The 18,459-nt window shown below is 40.9% G+C and overlaps 1 protein-coding gene across 2 annotated transcripts in view; it reads left to right on the top strand.

Moving 5' to 3' along the window:
• Window positions 1–5,072: 5,072 nt before the first annotated feature.
• The window catches only part of WASHC5 (WASH complex subunit 5), a 55,436-nt gene continuing 42,049 nt past the window's right edge, over window positions 5,073–18,459 (top strand). Inside the window, exons 1-6 of one of the 2 annotated variants that reach the window (XM_007456060.1) lie at window positions 5,073–5,276; window positions 12,037–12,347; window positions 12,831–12,976; window positions 13,655–13,739; window positions 14,357–14,457; window positions 16,508–16,700. In XM_007456060.1, coding sequence (XP_007456122.1) covers window positions 12,162–12,347; window positions 12,831–12,976; window positions 13,655–13,739; window positions 14,357–14,457; window positions 16,508–16,700 — 711 coding nt within the window. In that variant the 5' untranslated portion in view covers window positions 5,073–5,276; window positions 12,037–12,161. The remainder of the gene's footprint in view (window positions 5,277–12,036; window positions 12,348–12,830; window positions 12,977–13,654; window positions 13,740–14,356; window positions 14,458–16,507; window positions 16,701–18,459) is intronic. The other variant, XM_007456061.1, reaches the window with a different exon arrangement.

Genomic DNA, 18,459 nt, shown 5'->3' with positions numbered 1-18,459 from the left:
CATCCATAAAAATGCCCCCCTGTCTCCACCCTCTTTCCCATTTGTCAGCTTGAAACAGGCAAGCAATGACCTTAGAAGCCACATACTGAAGATAGAGAACCACCAAATGGAAGGAGCCTAGGTTCCTACTTCACTGCTTGGAGGAAAACTGCCCACCAATCAGGCTCCATGCATGAAAGAAATAAAAAACTTCAACTGTGCAAAGCCATTTAGATTTGGGGGTATACCTATTATAACACCAACTGTTACTCAAAAAACACAATCCTGCAAAGATCAAACGATATGGTTCAAGTATTAAGTTTTCTAGTCAATCTTGTTTCTAGTGTAAGTCTAAACTGTCTAGAGCAGCACTGTCTAATAGAACTTTCTGCCATGACAAAAATGTTCTATAATCTGCACTGTCCAATACAGAAGCTATTACGCACGTGTGACTATTGATTAGCAGTGATTACTGAGAGTCATAATAGCATGTCTATTGATGTGATTAGCGTGACTGAGGAACTGAGTTTTAAATTTTATTTAATTTTAATCGATTTAAATTTAAATACCATATTGGAATTCAACTACACTTTTAAAAAATAATAGTAACATATATCTACATGCATTAAAACAGATTTAGAAATCTTTTTATATTGATTACCAAAACTTTAAAAAAAAAGAAACTGTTATTCTCGGTACATATTTACATTCATTAATCAGTTTATTAGCCATATCTGTCTTTAATACTATGACACCAGTATTTTTCTGAAGATATATTATCTCAATGTGGTTTTATTATTTTAATTTTCTTTTTTTTTTTTTTTGCGGTACGCGGGCCTCTCACTGTTGTGGCCTCTCCCGTTGTGGAGCACAGGCCCCAGACGTGCAGGCTCAGCGGCCATGGCTCATGCGCCCAGGCGCCCCGCAGCATGTGGGATCTTTCCGGACCGGGGCACGAACCCGTGTCCCCTGCATCGGCAGGCGGGCTCTCAACCACTGCGCCACCAGAGAAGCCCTATTATTTTATTTTTCATAGAATTTCCTGTGATTCTCTTCAAAATTGCATGTCATGCTTATGAATGTGAAACTGTTGACACCTTCATATGACTCTTCACTGAAGACCATGATTTTTTTTTAATTGTGAAACACTACAGGTGCCAGGGGACCTGGTAATCTCAGAAGTAATGCTTCTAGATGGAGAATATTTTCTATTCTAATTTTTGAAATAGATATATGTAAATATTTCATCACTAATATTTTTATATTCTGTCTTTTTGCCTCTTTTCAAGCAACTCTGTTCAACAAATATTTTTATAAAACCAAATTTATCAAATAAGTTTCCTATTATTCTTGTCAATGCTTTGCTATATTAAAATAATGCAAAATCAAAAAAATTTTAAATAGCCACATGTGCCCAATGGCTACTGCATTGGATAGTACTGTTCTGGAAACACAATTATCAAAGTGTATACACACACACACACACACACACACACACACCAGGGGGTAAGCCAGACAGAGTAAAGCCACAGTATGAACATGATATATCTTCCTGGAATATTAATTTTACTTAAAGATAACATAAAACACGTTTATATTAAAAATAAACATTAGTTACGTTATGGAGTAGAATATGGAGGTGATACTAGTAGGGGTTAATGACTAAAAACTCTAGTAGGGGTTAAACACTGTAGCCTCTGGAACCAGACTACGTGAGCTCGAAGCCTGATTTTGCCAATTAAGTAGAGGAATAACTTTAGGCAAGTTATTTAACCTCTCAATGCTTCACTTTTCCTTTCTGCAACATGGGCATGATCCAGTGCCCACTTCAAGGATTACTGGGAGGACTGAATGAGTTCATACGTGTAACAAAACACTCAGAATAATGTCTGGCATATAATCTTTTAAAATGAGAGCAAATATTACCATCAAGTTAATCATACAATACTGTGAGCAGCAATACAGAATAGCGCATAAGTGAACTGACCTTGGACCCGAATGCCTGGAAATTCCACCTTGCCCACCCCACTTAAAACTGCATCACTCTGGTTGAGTTGCTTAACTTCTCTACCTTCAGTTTGCTCCCATGTGAAAAGGAGATAATAACATCTATCTCACAGCATTATTGTAAGAATAAATTAAATTTTTAAAAATAAATTTATTTATTATTTATTTATTGGCTGCGTTGGGTCTTCGGCGCTGTGCGCGGGCTTTCTCTAGTTGCAGTGAGTGGGGGCTACTCTTCGTTGTGGTGTGCGGGCTTCTCATTGCGGTGGCTTCTCTTGTTGCGGAGCACGGGCTCTAGAGCGCAGGCTCAGTAGCTGTGGCAAGCGGGCTCAGTAGTTGTGGAGCAGGGGCTTAGTTGCCCCGCAGCATGTGGGATCTTCCCGGACCAGGGCTCGAACCCGCGTCCCCTGCATTGGCAGGCTGAGTCTTAATCACTGCGCCACCAGGGAAGTCCCCTAAATTAAATTTTGTAGTTTTCTCAAACTTGTCTGATCTTAAGAATCAGTTGAAATACTTACTAAAAATATAGTTATTAATGGATACTATCTCAGACCTATTGAATCAGTCTCTAGTGGACACTGAGGAAACTGTATTTTTATGAAGCACCCCAAATAATTCAAGTATGGAGAACACTGAGGTAACTTTGTTCCCCCCAAATTTATGTTTACCCTAACTCCCAATGTGATGATATATAGAGATGGAGCCTTTGGGAGTTGATTAAGTTTAAGTGAGGGGGGAGCCCTCATGATGGGATTAGAAGAGGAAGAGACATCAGGATTTGCTCTCTCTGTCCACCATGAAAAGATACAGTAAGGTGGCTGTCTACGAACCAGGAAGAGAGCCCTCACCAGTATCCAACCATACCAGCACCATGGTCCCCAACTTCCAATCTCCAAATCTGTGAGAAATAAATTTCTGTTGCTTAAGCCACCAGTCTATGGTATTTTTTTAATAGCAGCTTGAGCTGACTAAGACACAATGTATATAAGGATTAATATAATCCAGGATAAATGTAAAGTGTCTACTACATGGTAGCCATCCTTATATGAATGCAAAAGTCACATTACTCCAACGAAACTTCACACTTGCAGAGAGGTGGGGAAAACGTCTACCTGTTAATTCTGCACTACCAAGAGGAACGACTCAGATCGCAGAGCAAAGAGAATGGCTGGAGGCGAAAGATGGACTAAATGCACTTTTCCCTATTTCTCCCACTAAGTACAGCTATGTACATAATTCACAGGCCAGCCCCCCACAGCAAAGAATTATTTGGCACCAAATGTCAACAGTGCAGTGGTTGAGAAATCCTGGTTTAAACTAACCCTCTTTGGAGCCTCCCCCAGGGAACTGTGACTGTTTTGTTCTCTGTACCTATGGTCTGAAAGAAAGTTTAAAACAAGGTTATGCACTTCCTGAGCTTTTCCCTAGCATGTTACGTTGCCTTCCCTAACAGGCCTTGTCTTTGTCTGTTGGTGCCGCTGTAACAAAATACCAGACACAGTAACGTATAAACAACAGAAACATTTCTCACAGTTCTGGAGGTTGGGAAGCCCAAGGTCAAGGCACCAGCATAGTCGCATTCTGGTGAAGGCCCTCTTCCGGTGATTCATGGCCAGGGCCTTCTAGCTCTGTGTCTTCACATGGTAGAAGGGGCAAGGGAGCTCTCCAGAGCCTCTTTTATAAAGGTATTAAGCCTACTAGGAGGGCTCCATCCTCGGGACCTAAGCTCTTCCCAAAGGCTCTACCTCTTAATACCATCACACTGGCTTTAGGAATTCAACATATGAATTGGGGGGTGGGGGTAGGAGGAGGACACAAACATTCAGACCAGAGCAGGTCTAAAAGATTCTCTGTAGGTGAGGCCAATTATTAGCTAATATAAAAATAAAAATACTCCTCTCATCTTTCGGTACAACAAGTGGTAGGCACAGAGCAAATAATTTAGATACTGTGCTGACCTCCTTTAAATCCATAGGGCCCTATACAAGTTCAGCCATAAATGTTTCTTTTTCAATACGCAAGGTTACATCTTTATGAAGCCCTCTCAGTTGCTTGTTCTCTCCTTCATGCTACCAATATCCCTCTCTCTCTCTCTCTCTCTCTCTCTCTCTCTCACCCCCCCCACCCCGTTCTATTTTAAAAACCATCATAACTACTTGCTCCCATATCTGCCACTCTTTCACCCTGGGAGCAACTTAAACTAGAATTCTGACAGATTCCACATAACATAGAACAGCTCCTCACACAAAATAGGTGACCAATAAAGATTTGGGAGAGTTACATCAATAACAGAAATCACCATTTCTAGGTTCCCTAGAGCAAGCCATAAACTGGTGCCCCTACAATTCGTTCTCATTATCGTTAATCCTCACAACCATTTATAGGAGAGAAAAGGAAAGTGACGCCCAGAGAGTTTATTCAAACGATCTGCCCAAGGCCCTGCTTTGAAAGCCGGCTCAAACCAGATTTATTTAGATCAAGAATTCGTGATCTCACACTACTATACTAAAATAGACAAAACAAGATCCTACTGTATAGCACGGGAAGCTATATTCAATATTTTAATAACCTATAAAGGAAAAGAATCTGAAAAGGAATATATAAATACACATTTACCTGAATCACTCTCTCTCTATATATATAATTATACATATATATTTACCTGAATCACTTTGCTGTATACCTGAAATTAACACATTGTAAATCAACTATATTTCAATAAAAAATAAAAAAAGAATTCGCCCCCCACACACAGAGCCCAAGGATGGAGAGATGGCGTCTTGGAGAGGGAGGTAAACCGCCCCAGCCTCATTGCTGTGGCGTGAAAAGAACCAGGACCATAACACAGTTCCACAGATCGTAGTTCGGGGCACCGGCAAACAGCCCGAGAGGGAGGCAACACCTCCCATCACCCTCCCCATCGCCATGCCCCGCTCTTGCCTTACCTGGCTGCCCGATGTAGCTCCGTCTGGCTGCGCCCGGACTTCCCACACCAGGACCCCCAACTACTTCCTTAACTCCCTTCCCCTGTCGCTGAAACGGTGAGCGCGGGCTCAGGCGTCATCAGTCGTCGCCGGCGAGTGGTCACATGACGCCCCGCCCCGCTCTCCGCCCCTTTGTCATGTGACGGCTGAGGGAGCCCCGGGCGGAAGCTGGGGTCTGGCCGGCTCTGGATAAGGGCTGGGGGTAGAAGGGGACCCCTGCGGAGAAGGAGGGGTGGCGGCCGGGGAGGTGACTCCGCGTGCGACCGCCGGCCCTGCGCGTGCGTCCTGGCGCGGCCCGCGTGACAGGTGAGTAGGGGCGGTGTGCGCGCGCCCCCTCCTTCGCGTCCTCCGTCCCCTCCCCCGCCCCAGGGCTGGGCCGCGCTGGCCTTGGTGGGGGCTTCTGCGGCATGGGGTAGGGTCTGGATGGGGGAGCCTGGTGTGAAGGACTGAGGGTTTTCCTGGAGCTGCTGCTGCAGTCCAGGCTCTGCCTCTCCTTCACTCAGGTGGAAACAATTTTCCACACCTCTTTGGCGCTTTAGGAAGTGACGTTCAGCTGCTTAGTCTGCATCTGATCCTTCCAAGTTTCCGGGAGCAGTGTTCAGCGGACGTCGTCATTTCTCCATTTACTCTCCAGAAACCTGAGTGGTTGGTGGAAACTTCTACGGTCTGACGGACCCGGGTTTGAATTCCAGTTCTACCACGGGCTGTGAGTTTGGGCAAGTCATTGCTCCTCTCTGCACCTTAATTCCCTCACCTATGTACGACATGCCAAAGTCCTTTGAATTTCAAAAAATAATTTCGAGGGTCCTAATTTGTCTGTGGTCGTACAGTTAAAAAAAGTAAAAAACACAGAGCCGGTAATGGAACCGGGTTTCCTGATTGATTACAAGTGCGTGGAGCTTCCTCCAGCCTAGGAGATGCTGGGAGAAGGGGGAGAGAGAGGCTTTACTGCCTTTGCCCACAACAGGGAACACCTTCCGGTTTTTCTTCTTTCTTTTTCGGGATTCTCAGACTAGAGTGATTAGGCTTATTTTAGAACTTTTCTGGAAGAGATATGCCAGTCACTTTTGATCAACAACCGCTATAGTTTGTTCCTGATAACGGATTGGTGGAGACCAGTGCTTCCTTCTTTATGGAACTGAGGTTTTATAAAAGGATTAAAATAGATCAATCTTCTTTTGTCCTCTGAGTAGGATAAAGAGTGGTTCTTCCCAGGGCAATTTAATTTTCAGAATTCAGTTCTGTACTCATTGGGTAATTAGTATGATTTTGCCATGCTTTATTCTTGAAAGCATGTTATCTTTTGTCTAGGATTACTTTCCAAACTAAAAATCATAATTCCGTACCAAATTCTTGAAAGTGAAGTTACAACCACTTTTCTGGGTGCCTTGTAAAAACAAAATTAGGAAATTGAGTGGGATCTCTGGTTTCATTGCATGTCAAATAGTAAGAGAGCCTCTACTGAGAAAGCTGGTCTTTATGAGTTGTCTTCATCCCTAGCACCAGCAGAACCTCTAAAAGGAAGATTTGCTGGGGTTGGGGGAGAGATGAACTGGGAGATTAGGATTGACATACATACACTAATATGTATAACATAAATAATTAATGAGAACCTGCTATATAGTACAGGGAACTCTACTCAGTGCTCTGTGGTGACCTAAATGGGAAGGAAATCCAAAAGAGAGGGAATTAGGGGATATATGTATACATATAGCTGAGTCACTTCTCTGAACAGCAGAAACTAACACAACATTGTAAAATAACTATACCCCAATTTTAAAAAAAAAGGAAGATTTAATATAGCTGCTTCTACCATGTGCGCGCGCCCCCTCCTTCGCGTCCTCCGTCCCCTCCCCCGCCCCAGGGCTGGGCCGCGCTGGCCTTGGTGGGGGCTTCTGCGGCATGGGGTAGGGTCTGGATGGGGGAGCCTGGTGTGAAGGACTGAGGGTTTTCCTGGAGCTGCTGCTGCAGTCCAGGCTCTGCCTCTCCTTCACTCAGGTGGAAACAATTTTCCACACCTCTTTGGCGCTTTAGGAAGTGACGTTCAGCTGCTTAGTCTGCATCTGATCCTTCCAAGTTTCCGGGAGCAGTGTTCAGCGGACGTCGTCATTTCTCCATTTACTCTCCAGAAACCTGAGTGGTTGGTGGAAACTTCTACGGTCTGACGGACCCGGGTTTGAATTCCAGTTCTACCACGGGCTGTGAGTTTGGGCAAGTCATTGCTCCTCTCTGCACCTTAATTCCCTCACCTATGTACGACATGCCAAAGTCCTTTGAATTTCAAAAAATAATTTCGAGGGTCCTAATTTGTCTGTGGTCGTACAGTTAAAAAAAGTAAAAAACACAGAGCCGGTAATGGAACCGGGTTTCCTGATTGATTACAAGTGCGTGGAGCTTCCTCCAGCCTAGGAGATGCTGGGAGAAGGGGGAGAGAGAGGCTTTACTGCCTTTGCCCACAACAGGGAACACCTTCCGGTTTTTCTTCTTTCTTTTTCGGGATTCTCAGACTAGAGTGATTAGGCTTATTTTAGAACTTTTCTGGAAGAGATATGCCAGTCACTTTTGATCAACAACCGCTATAGTTTGTTCCTGATAACGGATTGGTGGAGACCAGTGCTTCCTTCTTTATGGAACTGAGGTTTTATAAAAGGATTAAAATAGATCAATCTTCTTTTGTCCTCTGAGTAGGATAAAGAGTGGTTCTTCCCAGGGCAATTTAATTTTCAGAATTCAGTTCTGTACTCATTGGGTAATTAGTATGATTTTGCCATGCTTTATTCTTGAAAGCATGTTATCTTTTGTCTAGGATTACTTTCCAAACTAAAAATCATAATTCCGTACCAAATTCTTGAAAGTGAAGTTACAACCACTTTTCTGGGTGCCTTGTAAAAACAAAATTAGGAAATTGAGTGGGATCTCTGGTTTCATTGCATGTCAAATAGTAAGAGAGCCTCTACTGAGAAAGCTGGTCTTTATGAGTTGTCTTCATCCCTAGCACCAGCAGAACCTCTAAAAGGAAGATTTGCTGGGGTTGGGGGAGAGATGAACTGGGAGATTAGGATTGACATACATACACTAATATGTATAACATAAATAATTAATGAGAACCTGCTATATAGTACAGGGAACTCTACTCAGTGCTCTGTGGTGACCTAAATGGGAAGGAAATCCAAAAGAGAGGGAATTAGGGGATATATGTATACATATAGCTGAGTCACTTCTCTGAACAGCAGAAACTAACACAACATTGTAAAATAACTATACCCCAATTTTAAAAAAAAAGGAAGATTTAATATAGCTGCTTCTACCATGTTTATTTGCATCTCATTCTAGAGTGAATTTTTTTTTTTTAATCTCAACTAAGTCTTAACATCGTCTATAAAGCCACCTACCTCTGAGTTCACTGCAACATGATTAGGCATCTTTAATTATGCTTCTTAGATTCTGTTCTTTAGGACCAGTTTTTCAACCAACAATGAGGCTATTTACCAAAGACTTTAGCCAAATAATATTTTGAAAGTTGCCTGCAGTGTAACTCTTAGGTAAAAAGGATTAAAATAAGACTTGGACACACAAGAATTTTGACTTAAGTCATTGTCCCAGGCCTAAGCCTCCCTGACCATGTGCGTGCAGGCACCGAGTATATCTGTCTGTCTGTCTGTTGGGAAAGAAGGCAGGTCATGTTGCCTTGCTTTAAGCTGTTTTCTCTTTGGCCACATTGTCTGTCCTATCTTGGTATCCAGATGGTAGCAGTTAGACCTGTTCATCATAGCCTGCCCTCCTCTGAATTGAATCTAAAGTTTCATCCTGCTGAGACCTGGGTTAGTTTAGTGGTCTTCAGAGGACTTCAGGTGACTTTTGTTCTCATTTTCCTTTATTTTGTCACTTGTCTTATTTTCCAAGGCAGCCGTTTCAGTGGGAAAAATGGAGTGAAATTATCTGAAATTCAGCCTGTTAGAGATCAACGTGGCTTAACAAGCAAGCATCACAGAGAAAACTGAACAGACTTGTTACTAATTTATGCCTTAATGTGTATTATACACAACCCTCATGAGAGAGAGTTCTGGACAACTATAGTGGCTTCTCAGTAATCTCTGCTATGGGACCCAACTCCACCTCCCCTATCTCTGCTTCTGTCCCTTAGTACTTACTTGTAACCCCTTCCTGGAATGCCCTTCTCTTACATTGCTATCGGTAAACTAACAAATTACCCTCAAACCTAGTGGCTATAAAACAATAAGCATTTATTTTCTTATTAACGTTTGTGGTCAGGAATCAGCTATATGGCTTAGCTGGGTGCCTTTGGCTCAGGGGCTCTTGGGAGGTTGCTGTGCTGTGAACACAAACTGGGGTTGGGGGGATCCATTTTCCAGCTCACTCAAGTGGTGGTTGGCTGACTTCTCCATCGTCCCAAGGGCTCCTCCACATGGCTGTCTCACAACCTGACAACTTGCTTCTCCCAAGACACACGCGCTGGAAAGTGCTCCCAAGCCAGAAGTCACAGTCTGTTTTGCAATTTCATTTCAGAAATGGTATCTTTCACATCTGCCCTATTCCCTTCTTTAGATGGGAGACAGTAAGTCGCACTCAGGGAATGAATAGGAAGGTGGAGGTCATTGGGGACCATCTTAGGGGCTATAGATACCCTTACTGCTTGATCCCTCACTTGCTTCTGGCCTCTGCTCAAATATCACCTTACCAGAGAGGCTTTTACACACTCCTGTCTGTAAAATAACACATGCTCCATCCCTTTGTCATGCTTTTCTTTACAGTGTTATCAAAGCCCGATATGTAATATGTTTATTAGTTTATCTCTTTCCCACTCCCAATAGTACGTAGGTTTCATGAGAGCAGGAAGTTAGTTGTGTTCACTACGGTAGCCTCAGGTCCTAAAACAGTGCTTGGCACATAGTAGGCACTGGGTAAGTAAGTGAATCTGTATCATTGGAAATGCTTTCACCTGCATATAATCCAGAACCCAATTAACATTAGGTAAACCATAAAAGCAGTCCATTTAACAAGGATTACAGAGGTAGGTAGTGCCACAGTTGAATCAAGGAATCAGTAACATCAATAAGAATTTAGATTCTTTCCTTCTGCACCACAGTCTGCAGGTTCTTGGCATTTTTTCTCTTAGGCCTGTTACCTCATGGTCTCAAGGTGGCTACTGCAGCTTCAGGCATCAAATATTCATTGGCCCACACTCAAAGGCAAGAAGAAGGGGGATAGCCAGAGCAACCAGAGAAATTTCTCTTGACATGCCTCTCTCGTTGTAGCTGGAGAAAAAAAAATATTTCCTAAAAGTTCTACCATAGACTTCTTCTATCTCATTGGTCACAAGTGAGTCACATGTCTAACCTGGCTTCAGGGGAGGGAAAGTGAGGATCTGACTGTTTTGTCCTCTAGAATAAGAAAGGAGTAGGTGAGTGGGAGTACTGTTGAGGAGCCAGCAGTTGCTGCCACAACATCCCAGTAAATGAAGACATTTCCAAATTGTGAATCAATGATAGAAACTTCCAAAAGGAAAAAAGAAAACCCTGAAGGGTTATACAGAGCTTCCAGGTAATAGATACCTACGGTAGGTAGCTCATCACGTGGGTGAGCTTTAAGAATGTGTGACAGACATTGAGGAATGTTTTGCTGTGGCTACAGAGGAACTCAAAAGTGGCATTGATGCAAACATCTTAATAAACTGACCACTTGTAACAGTCTTCATTCAGATATCCTTGTCCAAAACTGTCTATTCGGTCATTAAATTCTTACTTTCCTTACTTTTTGGTCAGTCTTTTTTTTTTTTGGCCAGGCCATGCAGCATGTGGGGATCTTAGTTCCCCACGCAGGGATCGAACCCATGCCCCCTGCACTGGGAGCACGGAGTCTTAACCACGAGACTGCCAGGGAAGTCCCTTGGTCAGTTTTCTTAATTGTTGACATCATGTTGATAGAGCAGGATCCCAATGCCAAGTGAAAGTGCAAATGTTGGGAAGTCACAGGCCTTTATGAAGTTGAAAAATAATTCAGGCTTCCATGAAGTTCACAAATGATGACCTAGCTAAATTAACAATTAGAGGAGAGAAATGCAACAAAGATGATGGCACAATTAACACTTCAAAAGATAATGAGGTGAAAAAGAATTGGGAGGCCCTTTGGAAAAATGAACAATGCCTTGGAAAGTTTTTGCAAAAATTACCCATTTAAAGATCATACTATGAAAGACAACTGTGGAGTACAAAACACTGTATTATCGAAATCACGATTTGATGAAGTCAGCTTTTGACTCATTCTTGGTTTGTCCATTGAGTACAGAGTTTCTGCAACTTTACTCTCAATTTTGTTAAGCATAAAACTTATTGTCAGAAGTTTTGATGATATCATTTGAAGATACATTCCTAATCAGAACTTCTCTGCTGCTTAGTATGAAATAGTTGTCCTTACATTTAGAGTCACCCTGTCACATTTCTCAGGCATATATTAGTCTCAATAACAGGACCTCCCATACTTGACATGAAAAAAACTTTTTTTTCCTTTTTTCTTGGCTGTGCCGCGCAGCTTGTGGGATCTTAGTTTCCCAACCAGGGATTGAACCCAGGCCCTCAGCAGTAAAAGCATGGAGTCCTAACCACTGGACTGCCAGGGAATCCCCTGAAAAAAACATTTTTAAAGGTTGTTCCCTCATCTAATTTAGTAGATTTTAGGACATAGTTATCTTTTCCCAAAGGTAAAAGAAGTGGTACAATTCCTGTAAGGAAAATTTAATAATCTGTTGTCAAGTTAGGGCACCTTGGAACCTTCTCACAAGCTCAGGGATCAGCTACATCAAGTCTTTTCTCATGGAGAGAAGTGAATAAAGCATTGAGAAAGAGGCCAAGAGTAGCAATTTAGCAAAGTCCCTCTACAAGGAAAGCATGAAGAGTGGAAAATAAATGCCCTCCCTCCATATCAGAGCTCGTTATGTGTTATAAATTTCTTTCAGTGAGTTTGGAAGAAAAATATTGTGTGTGTATTTCACACGGTTGCTTAAAAAAATGGAGATTTTCATACTTTTTTTTTGTTGGGGGGGATACAGGTCCTTTAATGGAGCGGCCAGTGTATCTGCAGACCTGGTTTCATCTGATGATTTACAGACCCCAGCTCTGAAGCCAGTTACACATTTCCCTGTGGCCAGGCACAGAGTAGTTGATTATCCTCACGATGTTGGACTTTTTGGCTGAGAATAACCTCTGTGGCCAAGCAATCCTAAGAATTGTTTCCTGTGGCAATGCCATCATTGCTGAACTTCTGAGGCTCTCTGAGTTTATTCCGGCTGTATTCAGGTTAAAAGACCGAGCTGATCAACAGAAATACGGAGATATCATATTTGATTTCAGCTATTTTAAGGTAATCTTCCTCAACAGCTTTTCTTACCAGTCTTTTCTACAAAACCATGCTTTCTTTGGAAACCAGGCAACTCTGAGAGGTTAAGTAATTATGGAGAAGCAGTTAAATAAAAAGAAAAGCTTTTCAACCAAATTTAGTATCGGCTAACTTTAAAATAATATAAACATACTGTGTGGAAGCCCTAACACAATATAATCAAATTTTAAAAAGATAATTTTGGTATAATGTATTTCACATGGAAGTACCCCACACTTAAAAGCATGTCAATTGTGGTTGCAATTCAAGTCCATTTCTTTCAAAGGGATTTTATATCTATGCTTCTGATATCTTCATTACTTTCTGTTCCTCTGCTTTCAATTTTTGATATCCCTTTTGAGGCATAAGAACAAATTTTTAAAAGACTGTTTTGAAATTGTTACCAATAATTCTGTTGGTTTGTGACTCTTTTCTTGATGTTTCACATAAATGTGTTTTTCTTCTTAGGGCCCAGAATTATGGGAAAGCAAACTGGAAGCTAAGCCAGAGCTACAGGATTTAGATGAAGAGTTTCGGGAAAACAACACAGAAATTGTGACCAGATTTTATTTAGCATTTCAAAGTGTGCATAAATATATTGTAGACTTAAACAGGTATTGACTAATTTAGTCATAGCTTATTTTGATAGTAAATAGTGGAGAGGGAGAAGGGATGGACTAGAACGTGTATATCTTTCTGAGTTACTAAGAAATTTACTAGCTTATACCGTGGATAATTGTCTTTTCCTTCCTGTGGCACTAGTCATCTTAAGTATTTTAGAGTTTTAATATAATTTCCTGCTCTTGTTAAGTATTATAATCATCTTGCTTTGTACCAAGTCAGTTGGCTTTCAATCTTGATCCTAATTTAGTTTATTATATATGAGAAGTGAAAAAAAGGAACTTATTTTTGTAGCATTGGTAACCATAGCCTTCCTTCTTATCCCTGACCAGGCAATATTGTCTTCCTTCTAGCCCTTAAGAATTCATTACTCATTAGCTTTTAAACTAACTAGTCCATGTTTTTATGCCATTATTCCCAAGATATATGTAATTCATAAATCAGGACTATGGAATGTTCCTTTTACTTGGAGTGGCCATAAATAATCTGTGGCCCTGATCACTACGAGTTCCTGCTTACAAATCTGTTCCTAAGAGCATGAATGGCCACAAGTTATTTGAAGGCCAGAATGCCTGGTATCTTGCCTAATCTTTTAAAAATCTTTACTGTCCTTCAAAGATATTAACATTTTTATTATCAATGAATAACTTGCTCTGGGGTTTCATTTCTAGATATCTAGATGATCTCAATGAAGGTGTTTATATTCAGCAAACCTTAGAAACGGTGCTTCTCAATGAAGATGGAAAACAACTTCTAGTAAGTAGTAGTGACCATTTAAAAATAAAAAATCAAGAATGTCAAACTTAGCGTTACTTTTTTTCCTGTAAGTCACAAATATATACAGTGTATCCTTCTTTAAGGAGAAGCAAAATAAACTGATAATTATCTTCTAACTGGCAGGTCTTTGTCTGAATTTAGAACATAGTAGACTTTGAGCAGAGCTACAAGTGAATAAAGATTATGTGCAGGTTATGAGCTTCCTCAGTGTAACAATCCTATCTTCTTTATCTTTTGCATCCCAGACATCTAGCCTGGTACCTAGTACATCATGATACTTAAGAAATGTTTGTTAAATAAGTGAATGCCTTATTATGTATTCAAAATGTTGGGATTCCATTTTGGTATCCCAAGCAAAATATGAAAAATAGACCAACTGAAAGATAGTCATTGTAAATTAAACTTTATTTTGCATAAACTTTTCAAAGCTCATTCTGTACAGAAGGTGAGAACCCTTTGGGGGGAACCTGCATTCTCCTTGTAATATAAAGTTTTTAAGAGGAACCAGAGCAGAGTGATCCTTTTACACATTATCAGCTTCACTCCATAAGCATGTGTACTCCTGTGAACTTGGCTATTGTCTTTTTTCATCATAGTGTGAAGCACTGTACTTATATGGAGTTATGCTCCTGGTCATCGACCAAAAGATTGAAGGAGAAATCAGAGAGAGAATGCTTGTTTCTTACTATCGATACAGGTATCCCTGGGCTAAGACTACACCCTCCAAAAGCACTGCTATTGGTAAAGTACAGTGTAGGTTTCCTCCTCCTTTTATTGGGAACAGCAGCAATATGATCTAGAATGCAGAAGTGTAAGATTCTTATCACTTCTAAGTATAATACATAATGTAGAAATATAACAATCTGTGTTTTATATTATCATCATTATAATAGATTATATGTCATATAATCTAGTATATATAGAGTAATTTATTATAGATTATTAGAGATATATAGCTTATCATGTCCATCATGATACCTCAGTTTTTTTAAAAAGGAATGTGAATTTTCCTTACCTGAAAGATAAATTTGGGAATTTTGGAAGTCTAATGAATTTTTTTTTTTTAAGTTTTCAAATACTACTCCTTGGCAAATGTAAGGAAATGAATGAGTTTTCTGTTATCATTTTCAGGTTGATACATTTTGAAAAGTTATCATTCAGGGCAAGGTTGAAAGTGAATTCTTACCCATGTATATGTAGAACCAAAAACAGAACAAACAGTAACACACGTCCCAACCATGTGTTACATGTGTCTTTACAGAGCTATGACTTCAAGAAGCAGGGTCTTAAAAACAGGACCCACCTTAACCAGCTGTGATTTCCGTCACTAACATACAGTTTTCAGTTTGTTAAATAAATGAGTCAGAATCTGGATACAGGGTCAATGTCAGAAATAATCAAGATTCAGGGAAGAAACAGTCAATAAGCAGGAGTCAGGAACTTGGGCTAAAGATGTGCAGGCTAGAATTAACATTTTCAAACTTACAAATTAGGACAAAATAAATAGGGCAAAAAGGCAGATCCTCAACAGAGAGGGACTGTTTGGGGATGTTGTATTTTCAGCCACACTTGGTACTGCTGCCTTCTCAGCAGTAAATTAGGCTACTCAGCTAGCCTGTTCCTTTAGCTTTATCAGGATGTGAGGAGAGTACCCACCAGCATGCGTAATTCATTCACATCAGTTTGACCATGAGCTGTTTTACCATCCATGTTTTTTAAAATGGGCTATGAATGGTCTTGCCTCTATTTCTGAAAGTACCTGGAAAAACAAAAACGATAAACAACATGAAGAAGAAGAAACAAATCTGCTTATCAAGCCCAGCTTTGACAATCCGGCTTTGTCCCTTAGGGTATAATGGCTAATTCATTAGAATGTGAGGATCCACTACTGAAGAGACACTGAACAATTACAAGTCAGAGCAGTAGTAAAGGAGATTCTTACATCAGATAGGAGGTCATCTTCGAGTCTAAGATTGAGTCTCTTTGGGGGATTACTACTTCAAGCCACCAGAAAAATCACAGATGTTCTGCTTAAATCTCTGTAGAAGGTACATCTTGCCAAGAAAAACCAGTTGGTATATCCCACTTGAAATTGATAGACTTTTTAAAAATTATTGTTTAAATTTATGAAAATTGGTGCAGGTTCACATTCTTTATCCACAGTTTTGAAATCCAAAGAACTCTGACAAAAATATATGAACATACACACATGCACAACGTGCATACAGAGTAACTACGTTGGCAGCAAACCTGACCTAACTTGAAATCTTTTGGAGTCAGCACCTGACTGGAGCAGACATGAGGCTATAGGCAGTCTTTATTTATCTCACTTGTGTGAATGTTCATAAATTTTAATGTAGAAATATTAATGTATCTTGATCATGGAATGCCATCTAAGACCCTGCTGGAGTATTATATCGTACATGATATATGTATCCTATTACTTTCTTATATTTGAAAAACACTGTATTCTGAAACAAATCCAGCCCCAAGGATTTTGGGGAAACAGATCATGGACCTTCACATAAAACTGTACATACATACAGGAACCCATCATCAGTTTGGTATATTACAACAGGCTTTTCGAAAATATAATTTTGAATTTTAGGGATATAAATTGACCTACAGTCATATCTAAAATTATATAAAGTCAAGTTATACTGAAATTCTTCTGCTTTGCTGAACTTTGCATTTCTAATATATGTGGTTTCTTTGGCCCTTTATTTCCCATTGTGAATATGGCTCAGTGCTGCTCGATCTTCTGCTGATTCGAATATGGATGATATTTGTAAGCTGCTTCGAAGTACAGGTTATTCCAGCCAACCAGGAGCCAAAAGACCACCCAACTATCCTGAGAGTTACTTCCAGAGGGTGCCTATCAACGAGACCTTCATCAGCATGGTCATCGGTCGTCTAAGATCTGATGATATTTATAACCAGGTGGGGATTAAGTCTTTTTTTTTTTTTTTTTTGCGGTACACGGGCCTCTCACTGTTGTGGCCTCTCCCGTTGCAGAGCACAGGCTCCAGACGCACAGGCTCAGCGGCCATGGCTCACGGGCCCAGCCGCTCCACGGCCTATGGGATCTTCCCAGACCGGGGCACGAACCCACGTCCCCTGCATCGGCAGGCGGACTCTCAACCACTGCGCCATCAGGGAAGCCCCCTAAGTCTATTTTTAAATCTATCCTAATAGTTTAAAAGACTGATTTCGCCTTCCTCCTCAATTGCTCCTTTCTTTTCTCCTTCTTCAAAAGAGTAAAAGCAGCTAGAAACTATTTAAAACTTTCTGAGTTGTGCCTTAGAATTGTTAAGGAAAGAGGGATATTAATTAGGGCAGAATTAGAGATTTCAAGGAGGAGATGAGATTTGAGCTATATTTGGAAAGAAGATGCATTCTTTTAGGCATTCAGTTAAGAAATGATTGCTGAGTGTGCAGTATGTGGCTGTCCGTGTGCTTGGTGCTGGGGATCCATTGCTGAAGAAGGCAGGCCCTGGTCCCTACTCACAATGAGCTTGTAGCTCAAGAAGGAAGACAGACAAAAGAATTCCAGTAAAGCCAGATGGATGTTATCTTAGGGGAAGTGCAGAGTGTTGTGAAGCATGCGACAGGGGCAGCAAGATGGCAACAGGTGACAAAGGGGATGTCCGGGCAGCCCAGGCAAATGAGGCACATGAGCAGGGTTGGAAAGGCTCACTTTCCTCTCCAGTATGTGTATCATTCACTCACTCAAAATGGTACCAGAGAAAGTTACCATTTGACTTCATTTTCCTAAAGAAAACATAATTTTATGTATTATATATATTTTTTCTTACTAGAAGAGAGTAAAGAGTTGGACCTATGATAACTGGATATCATTTATTACAGAGCACACCTGTTCTGTACAGTTCTTAGGTAGCCTGCTAGTTTTTTGTATGAACATGTTAAGTGTAAATAAAGAGTTTTGGCTGTTATTTGTTTTGTTTGGTTTTTTAAGCCAACTCAAAATGAGGAGCTACCTGCAGATACCAGGTCTCCATAATATTTGTTGCCATTTATTGAGAATTCAGCATGAGCCAGAATCATAGGAGGTTTTTTTTGAATACCAGTTTTTCTATTTTTCACAATAATCTTTCAAAATAGACAGCACTATCCTCATGTTGAGAAAAATAAGGCTTAGAGAGCTTACATAATTTTCACAACATCACATAAGTAGGCAGCAAAACCATAATTTGAATGCAGGCCTGTATGACTTCAAAGCCCACGCTGTTTCTTTACTGCCTCTCGTTAACCCTTCTATTAACCCTTCTGCCTCTTAGGCAGTCCATTTTGTCCATTTCTCAAGGCAGTGTGTTTCAATTTTCTCCTTGCCCCGTGACCTCTATTAACACCGGGGTTGAGCTGTGGTTGTGCCGTGTGTCCACCTCTCTCTCTGCCCTCCACCTCCTCTGTCCCTAGCTGATTAGACCAGGGCCAGTCACTTGACCCAAGATGGATCAGATTCCCTGTTTCCAGGTAATTTGGAATTGGGCCTGAGAAACAATTTCTGGACGTGGGTTTACCCACAACATACAAGACTTGGAGCTTGGGCAGCCTCATTCTGCCATGTGATGGAGAACAGTCTGGAGAGAGAGAGAAGTTGAGCAAACACATCCAGGGGAGAAACAGTGAAGGCTTTCTGGTTCAAAGCTCCAGGCCCATCCCAAGACCCGCATTCCTG

The sequence above is a fragment of the Lipotes vexillifer genome, unplaced genomic scaffold, assembly GCF_000442215.2.
Source record: "Lipotes vexillifer unplaced genomic scaffold, Lipotes_vexillifer_v1.1 scaffold84, whole genome shotgun sequence".
Lineage (NCBI taxonomy): Eukaryota > Metazoa > Chordata > Mammalia > Artiodactyla > Lipotidae > Lipotes > Lipotes vexillifer.
This window is presented reverse-complemented; position numbering and strand designations above follow the sequence as displayed.